This window comes from Morone saxatilis, unplaced genomic scaffold (assembly GCF_004916995.1).
Source record: "Morone saxatilis isolate NCDOM2014 unplaced genomic scaffold, NCSU_SB_2.0 Contig0, whole genome shotgun sequence".
Taxonomy (NCBI): Eukaryota; Metazoa; Chordata; class Actinopteri; family Moronidae; genus Morone; species Morone saxatilis.
This window is the reverse complement of record NW_023339650.1, coordinates 16,515,520-16,523,951: the sequence shown is the minus strand read 5'-3', so window position 1 is coordinate 16,523,951 and position 8,432 is coordinate 16,515,520. Positions and strand designations below refer to the sequence as shown.

Sequence of the window (8,432 nt, the reverse complement as noted above, 5' to 3'; positions counted from 1 at the left end):
TCTTCCCCATTAGGCCGGATCTATCAGTTTCAGTGGAGGGGGAGTAGTTTATCAGTAAATGGCAAAAAAACACAGTTTAGGAATAGCTCTAGTTACTAATGAATGCTTCAGTTCCTGTCAGCCTTTGACCCAAAGCTAACAAAGAATACACTGACCTCAAATAGACTCATTGAACAGAAACGTTTGAAACCCTCTTTTAACTTGATGACGTGTTTTGAATGTACTCGCTCAGGGATGCATGGAATTCTCTTGGAGATATGACAAGAGAAGAAGCGATGGCTGCCTACGTTGATGAAATGAAGCTGGTATGTTCTCTCTCTCTCCCCACTAATAGAATATATAGGATCTATTTGACGTAGGTATACTTGTAGTTCAATCCCTCCTTTGCTGCTGTATGTAATGCGTAGATCCTGGAGGGTATGCCCATGACGGACGAGGTGGAGGAGCTCCTCCGTGTTCTCGGCCCGTTCTATGAGCTGATTGAGGAGAAGAAAAAGATCTCGCAGATATCAGATCTGAGCACAGGTGGGTGTCATTCCCCGGGTGGAACTCCTTTCACTTTCCTTTGTGATGTCAAAAACCGCACGCAGAGCTTAACCTTTTTTATGATTTGCCTCTTGTCCGATGCTCAGCCCGTTTGACAATGTTTGCTAGGCAACTGGAAGGCAAGTATATTATTCTGTTGATGTAGTTTTAGTATTTGTCTGGTGCTGTAGTAGATTTGGTGCTTTTTAGTGTCGTGTCACGCATGGCGAATTAGTGGTACCGAACATGTGGATTAGCACATTTAGGGATTCGTTTTGCTATCAGAGATGGACACTTGACACAGATAAACCCAAACCTCATCAGCGACGAGTTACTGAAACCTTATTTATCAAGGGAAGCGGTGTCTTGTGGTATTCGCGGTGTCGCAATGATTTTTGTTTTTGTTGCGCAGGGTTTGGTACAATGTTGAATTCGGTCCATTCGAAGAGCGTCACGAAGAACATCATCAGAACGATGGAAATGAACGGCACTCTGGAGACTCGTCCTGCCAGGCTCAAATCAAAGGAAGTGAGGGAGGGGTCAGAGGAAGAGGCCCTGGAGGAGGAGGAGGAGGAGGAGGAAGAGGAAGAGGAAGAGGAAGAAGAAGTAGTGATAAGGGAGGTCAGAAAAGGTAACAAAACTATAAACACTGTCAAAATATTGTCAAAAAAACATTTCTTTGACACGGTTTTCTCTGTTGGGATTTTGTTTCAGACAAGAAATCAGCAGCTTTACAGCCGAAGAAGAGGGGTTCGGCCAGAAGACACAAAGCGCCACTGCTGAACGGTAAAGTGGCTAACGGGGTCACCCATCTGACTAATGGGAGTCAGGAGGGTTCGGTCGGTGAGGCTGTGCTCAATGGACACCACACAGGTAAGGCACACTTGAACTCCATGAGCGTTTAGTTCCATTCTGGTTAAAATCTTCCCTCAGTGAAAGCCCAGTTCTGTTTTGACTTCACAACACGTCCCTGAAATGTTTCAAAACGGTTACAGAGGACTCTGTACTCGCTGCCTGAGCTCGTGTATCAGCGCACCATGTGATCAGATAATCTGCTAAGCTCCACTCCAAGAGCTGTGGCAACTCGGCAGACAAAGAAATCTTCCCACTTTACACATCAGCTGCTCCTGGGACAGTTTTAATGGTCTAAATGAATGGCTCTGCTGAAATGGCACACAAAGCCCCCAAATGAAGTGAACGCTGCCTTCCTCCATGTCCCTCTGTTAATTGCAGTGCAGTTTGCTCCACATTTCAATGCAGAGTCTGAGCTTTTTTCTGTTCCCTTCTTTGTGCCCTTTGTGCCCTTTGTACTGATCTCAGATCCCAGTGTAGATGTGATTGGCCCCAGTCACCTGGCCAGCGACTCGGACAGCGAAGTCTACTGTGACTCTGTGGACCAGTTCGGCCAAGAAGAGGCAAGAAACCACTTAAAACCTCTTCTTTATACAGTGTCTGTAGCTCATAGTCCATCATTTATTCATTCCAATGTGCATCTTCTTCAGAGCTCAGAGCTTAACCGCTCTCTGGACGATCTGGATGAAGAGGAGAACCACGGCCTGCTTCCTCTAGAGGAGCCGCAGGCAGCACAGGAGCTCCGGGAGGACGGTCACGGTCCACCGCAAGTCATCAAGTGTGGAGGGGAAGATGGCGAGAACGGTGGAACAACGTCGCAGAGACTGAACGCAGCTGTGCCAGACAGCTCTTTGGTCAGAAGAGGGAGGGGTAAGGTTGTCCTCACAGGGCGTTTATACTCTAAGAACCGTGGTTTGACTGTTTGTGTCAGCCGTGTCAGTGTGTACACCAAATACTGTTTTTGGAAACGTTTATGCCTTCCGTCGTCTAAACAAAGTATCTCAGCCTTGAGCAAAACAAGTTTTTCTTCTCTTAGTTATTCAGTCTTGCAGGAAGTTATGTGACACCGGAAGACTTGTTGATCAGGTTGCTTTCAGTATCAAGTAGTTGTTAGCAGTTTACCAAAACTGCTCCAGTGAAGTAACCCTGTTTGCTTTTTGGCCTATACTGAAAAATACAACTGTAACCTTTTTAGATGATTCATTAATTTGTCTATCTTCTGAAAATCTGCAAGTATTTTCAGTAGTTTGTCAAGCAAACATGCTAAATCATCTCTTATTTTAGCTTCCTAAATGTGACACTTTACTGCTTTTATTTGTCATGTATGATAGTAGACTGAATATCTTTGGGTTTTTGACTGTCGTTGAGATAAAGCAAGAAATTTAAAGACACCACGTGGGAAATTATAATGGTCCATTTTTTACTATCTTCTTGCAGCCTTACTGTCAAATGTCCATTCTTAAAATGGCCACTGATGTTGTTTTCATGTAGGCATTGTGTGAACATATATCAATTATAAATCCTTTCTGTGTTTTTAGGCTCCAGGTCCCCAGGCCCGGGCTATGGATCTCTGGTGCCCACGTACAGCGGTGGAGACGGGGACGGGGGGCGCTGGGGAGGAGCAGTGACCCCTGGAGGGAGCCTGAACGAGCAGATCGTCGTGGCGTTGGCGAGACTGCAGGAGGACATGCAGAGCGTCCTGGAGAGGCTGCACACCCTGGAGGCTCTCACTGCGAGCCAGGTCAGACCAGTTTGTCCGCTCATTAATTACAACTGACTGAAACAAGAAAAACGTAATTGGCATTATAGTATGTGGCTGTGTTTGGAAGCTTTTAGTAGGAGGATTCACACTATCATCAACCGCTTTGAACCATTTGGGATTACTTTGTCTGTTTTTAAATGGCAACTGAGGGCGGAGGGAAGTAGGAAGGGGGGTTCAGGTGAAGATCTATTTACAGTGTGTGGTTAATGTTTGTTTGGTTGAGAAAACAGCTTGGCTACACCCGATATAATGAGTCAACAATTGGCACATTTTATTTAACTGGCTGCATTTTAATACCCAGTACAATATTGTATTAAATGCATTCCACAGTTTTTTCACTTTTGCAGAGTTTTGAATGCTTCCATTTATAATATATAATAATAATATAATGGTGCAGAAGCAGTCGACTGGACACGCATGGATCATTTTGGTGTCAACATTTATCGTACTGAAAGGGCTCAATAAATTGCTAAATCTCTAAACAAAAAAGCCAAAAAAAGTTAATCATAAATATGCTTTGATGTTTTTATACATTTTTAAAAATCGGTGAATATTAGATTATTTTCTTTTTTATCAGTTTGACATGATCAGAAACGAACTTAACAGGGCGGTCAGACGGTACACATTAACACAGATCCAGAGTGTAGATGAGCCTTTGAAGAAGACGAGATAAGGGGGTTTGCACTTTGGACTGTTGGGGGTGTTTACTTTTTCCTCTGACATTTATTTTTATTTCTCACTCTCTGCAGACAAGATCAATGTCTCTGTCTCCAACTTATGCACCACTTCCAGTGAATAAGAGGACTCGGGTAAACGGTTTAAAAGACTTCACACTGTTTGGTTTAATTTAGAAAAAAAGCTGTTTGGGCAGTGATTTGCAATGACTTAAACACAATTAACCACTCAAATGAGCCACATATTGTAATTTATTTTATTTTTCATTTTCCTAGAAACCATCCTGGTGGCCTTTTGACATTTCTCCAACCAGTTTGGCCTTCGCTGTTATATGGCCATTTGTGGTACAGTGGCTTATTCGCCTATACCTGCAGAGGAGGAGAAGGTATCGTTACACAGCAAAATGTCAACTCATATACCATAATCTTCATGCAATACTCTATTTAACGCTTACGTTTCTCGTTCTTTTAATAGACGAATCAACTGAACCTGCTCTCCCCCAAACATCCATGGGCATAGACGATAAAGAAGAGTCCTCTAAATGTGTGGTTGGGTTGCTAATGGCTGTAACTCCCCCCTGCTTAGACCCACAGCCCAGTAATTTGCTTTTGCACTATGAAGAAGGCACGTAAAGTAATGAGTGAGAGGAAGAAACCTCTCATGTGTTGTACTGTGGATGTGGAATCAAATAGAAACATGAATGTAAGGGCTCACAGTCTGCAATTATACAACCTTTTCAAGATGATACCACTGTACTGGAATCTTTTTCTCTGTAAGAAACGGTTGATGTCAGCGCGTTCATAAACCAATCACAGTAGCTTCTCAATTATTTCCATAACTAAGGCTTTATAGCACAAAAAATGCTTAGTGTGGTTATACGTTTCCGAAATTCACTTTCATTAGTTGCCCAGGCAATGCTGCTATAATAAAAATGTTGTAATAACTGTAATAGTTTAGAGGGGGGATTGAATGTAATAATATATTCATATGTGAGATTCTTTTAAATTCCGAGAATAAGTTAATATTTATTGCTTTTAGCAACAGTTACAATGAAGGCATCGCAGGCCGGATTTCAGCTGTACAAGTGAGGTTTGTGTTTAAAGTGACCGCTAAATGTTGTGTACAGGTTAGACAAAGTTCCCATCATCACCTGTCCTACTGCATATCAGTCTGTGCTTTACGTCCAAGTGGTTTGACTCGGGTCACTTCACTGTTGTCCAAATAGAAGTGCCTCAACATCATAAGGTACATTCATACTGTGTACTATAGGTGGCATTATTATTTCTAACATTCACATATTGTAGCATCATTGTTCCAGTGCTGGACCAAATAATCATTAATCATACTACCTAGTGAGCCATGAGGTGGTCGGCTGTCTGATTATTAATGCATAACTCTGGTCACTGCCTGTGTTGTTTACGCGGTCACGTCTTTCTATATTGTATCATTTTAATGTGTGATGTAATAATGTTTGTATGAATATTGTGGACAGAATTTGTGACTGATGGTAATCATGAATTGTTTGCAAAGCAGTCAGCATCTATACAAATTGTATAAAATAGCTGTACAGTTCAGATTAATAATGCAGTATTTTAATTGCATTCCCATGAGTTACTAATATAGAATACTATATCGTATTTACAAAGGTTTGCATCTGCAATATCACTAATCTTTCCAGAGCCATTATGTTTTAATAAAAAAATGAAAAAAAGTTTACCTTTCTACTGAAATGTACTAAGGCTTCCTCACCCTCTCTGCCTGTGGATAGAGTGGTGTTTGCATGTGATAATCTAAGCCTCAAATAAAGTTTTCATAAAGCATTTTAATTTGTCCACATTATTTCAAATAGTTTGACATTTTGGGGAAATGTTTATTCCCTTGTTTTCTGAGAGTTAGATAAGAAGACTGATAACACTGTCCGTACGTTAAATATGTCCTACAGCTAGTAGTTAGAAAAAGAACCAAGAACATCATGTTACAAACAATTTTATTTGTATTTCACTTTTTTCTTAGAGTCAACAAGATAAAATTCCACAGGTAGCTTAGTGAACTTATCTAAAAAACTAGTAGTGTGAAAAATGGACAGGAAATGTCAATTACAACTGCAAATGACATAAAAACAGCAAAAAGACAGTCCTGTTAGTACAAACTCGTCTTAAAACAACAACACACAATGTTATTAACAAGATTTACATATAAAATAAATCATTCTTGAATATATTAGCATTTTCTTTAGCAGTATTGTACCCCTCAGAGAGAAATTCAGGGAGCCTGCCCACCCAGCAGGGAAACGTTACAATGATGAACAGTGCGGTAAAAAGGGAGTGTGTCGGCAGTAAGCGCCACATTTACATCAACTTACATACATATTTTGTGTTTAATCAATATAACACCATAATAACACAGAAATCAAAGCCTATTATAAAAGGTAAAGCAGTAGCAAAGAGCATTTTGCTAGTGGAAGAATCTGACTTAAGAGACGTATCGTAACTATATAATGTAAGTTTTAAAAGAAGTTTACTTTCCACAATACAACTAACTGAGCCGGCAACAGATTCAGCTATTCTGTCTCTTATGACCGGTGATTGCACATAGGTAAAAGGTTTTTTATAAAAAAATATTACAACCTTGAATCAGAATCAACATAATTACCGTGTATTCATCTGTATAACGGATCAGATTGAGTTTGTCAAAGGGAAGGCAAATGATTCATCCACATGCGCGACATTCTCGCTTCACCAGCAGCCAGTATTTGTTGACCGCTGATGTTTGTAACTCTATAGGCTGAAGCCGGACACAGTGATGTGCTGAGCGTTGTTCCTTGCATCGAAGTACGAGGTGTCGGTTTCGTCCTCTGGCTGAGGTATGAAAGGCATCGGCTGGTTCTGCAGGTTGTCCCAGTCTAAGCCCTCAAACAGCGGGTGGCCCTTGAGTTCTGGTGGATTGTTCAGACAAAGTAATCAGAGGACACTCCCTATTTAATCTTAACAAGTACATTTACTTACAATGGGTGTTGAAATTGAGGCATTTTATTATGAGAGTTCCCCGATTACAGCGGCAAAAAGTCCCTGAGTATCAGGTAAATCATGAAGAACTGGAAAGTGGACCTCACCCTTTAGACCAGCTCGTTTTGTCATGTCCATGGTCAGGAGGATTTCAATCGCATTTCTTGAGTTTACAGACAGTTCCTCCTCTTCCTCAGGCCAGGGAATATCTAAAGTTGTTGAGGTGGGAAAAGAAGCAACAAAATCCTTAGCACGATCAATTCATTTGTTCAACTAAAACTGTCAAAAAGGGTATATATCAACAAATCTCACCTCTGTTGAGAATATTCTGGAAGACCAGCTGAGGCGTCTCGTCATTGAAAGGTGGCACACCTGTGAGGAACTCGAAAAGACACACGCCTAAGGCCCACCAATCCACCATGCAGTCTGACGGGGGGGGCAGAGAAAAGTCACATTTCATACAGCTGCTGGCTACTTTTCCCTGCGGTTCCTGTTAGAGTGTGCACTACATCGAACTGCGGTGGCAGAAGCAGGGATTGAGTTAGAGTTAGGGAAGAGGGATTCAACCTCTGGGTATAAACTTCACATTCCTTCGTTCACACATGGAGCAATAATTTAATAACTGAAGAGAGTTGTCACACTTGAGCCGTGATATTTGTACCTAGCATTGTAGTTTAAATTTAATTAAAAGTCATTTTGCTTCTCAATAACTGCCAGTGTTCAAAATTACAATTATCACGACCCTCCTCGACAGCCGATGAACAAAATACTGCCACACAAGGTCATTCGTGCCACAGATCGAGTGTTCATGAATCAAAAATAGCGGCAATCATGCTTCACAAAAGGCATTGTGCAGCTGACAGGAAATATTGCCCTCAGTGTGTTTTAATGAATAACAGCATGTCAGATAAATAGGTTATTTGATGACATCTATCAGTTGCTAAACGTCAAAAATAATGAGCAGATAGCTGTCAGGATAACCTCAAATCTGCAGGTTTTAAGAGCAGAAACCCCCTTTTCCCACCATTCAAAACCACATCAACCTTCACAAATCTGATTCCCCAACTTTAACAATGTTAGTTTAATGTTAGGAGATGACCCCATTCTTTTTAGCCTTCGTAATCACACATTTAAAATACTATCCCCTTCCCTCTGATCAGGCCCACAGTTTATTCACCAATCCAGGGGGCAGAAACAGAACCAGTGGGGGTAGAAAAATGAGGGGGAAGAATCAGCTCATTTTCGCATATTAGCAGGCTGGGTGATCATGCAAGCTTGCTTGCTAAAACAGCAATATCATTATAAACTTACCACACTGACAACTTCCTGAAACTCAAAGAAAATTCCTGTCACAAGGACTACAGTGGCAACCGTCCAATGTCAGTACCATAAGAACTGTGTTGGGCCGTTGTCGAGTTTTGAATTTAGTTTTCCTACCATGTGGTTTTCTCAGAAGAAGCTCTGGAGCCAAATAGTCGGGAGTTCCTAGAATGGGTGCACCCTCAACAGGCAGCCCACCCCTTCTGACGCTCTTCGGGGTCCTGAAAGGGGTGTGAGAGGTCGACATGGGCTGAGGAGTCTGTGAGAGGGAAATAAGAGGAAATGTAAAAAAA

The 8,432-nt window shown here is 41.5% G+C and overlaps 2 protein-coding genes across 3 annotated transcripts in view; one reads left to right on the top strand and one right to left on the bottom strand.

The window, feature by feature from the left end:
* acbd5a (acyl-CoA binding domain containing 5a) overlaps window positions 1–4,559 on the top strand; it is a 5,847-nt gene extending 1,288 nt beyond the window's left edge. Inside the window, exons 4-13 of the mRNA XM_035653020.1 lie at window positions 233–305; window positions 408–525; window positions 938–1,156; window positions 1,240–1,398; window positions 1,846–1,940; window positions 2,028–2,247; window positions 2,916–3,118; window positions 3,889–3,948; window positions 4,090–4,199; window positions 4,289–4,559. Coding sequence (XP_035508913.1) covers window positions 233–305; window positions 408–525; window positions 938–1,156; window positions 1,240–1,398; window positions 1,846–1,940; window positions 2,028–2,247; window positions 2,916–3,118; window positions 3,889–3,948; window positions 4,090–4,199; window positions 4,289–4,301 — 1,270 coding nt within the window. The 3' untranslated portion in view covers window positions 4,302–4,559. The remainder of the gene's footprint in view (window positions 1–232; window positions 306–407; window positions 526–937; window positions 1,157–1,239; window positions 1,399–1,845; window positions 1,941–2,027; window positions 2,248–2,915; window positions 3,119–3,888; window positions 3,949–4,089; window positions 4,200–4,288) is intronic.
* Window positions 4,560–5,803: 1,244 nt separating this feature from the next.
* The window catches only part of mastl (microtubule associated serine/threonine kinase-like), a 6,485-nt gene continuing 3,856 nt past the window's right edge, over window positions 5,804–8,432 (bottom strand). Inside the window, exons 9-13 of one of the 2 annotated variants that reach the window (XM_035651816.1) lie at window positions 8,257–8,398; window positions 8,131–8,145; window positions 7,132–7,245; window positions 6,927–7,028; window positions 5,804–6,749 (exon numbers count right to left, since the gene is read on the bottom strand). In XM_035651816.1, the coding sequence (XP_035507709.1) occupies window positions 6,592–6,749; window positions 6,927–7,028; window positions 7,132–7,245; window positions 8,131–8,145; window positions 8,257–8,398 (531 nt within the window). In that variant the 3' untranslated portion in view covers window positions 5,804–6,591. The remainder of the gene's footprint in view (window positions 6,750–6,926; window positions 7,029–7,131; window positions 7,246–8,130; window positions 8,146–8,256; window positions 8,399–8,432) is intronic. The other variant, XM_035651824.1, reaches the window with a different exon arrangement.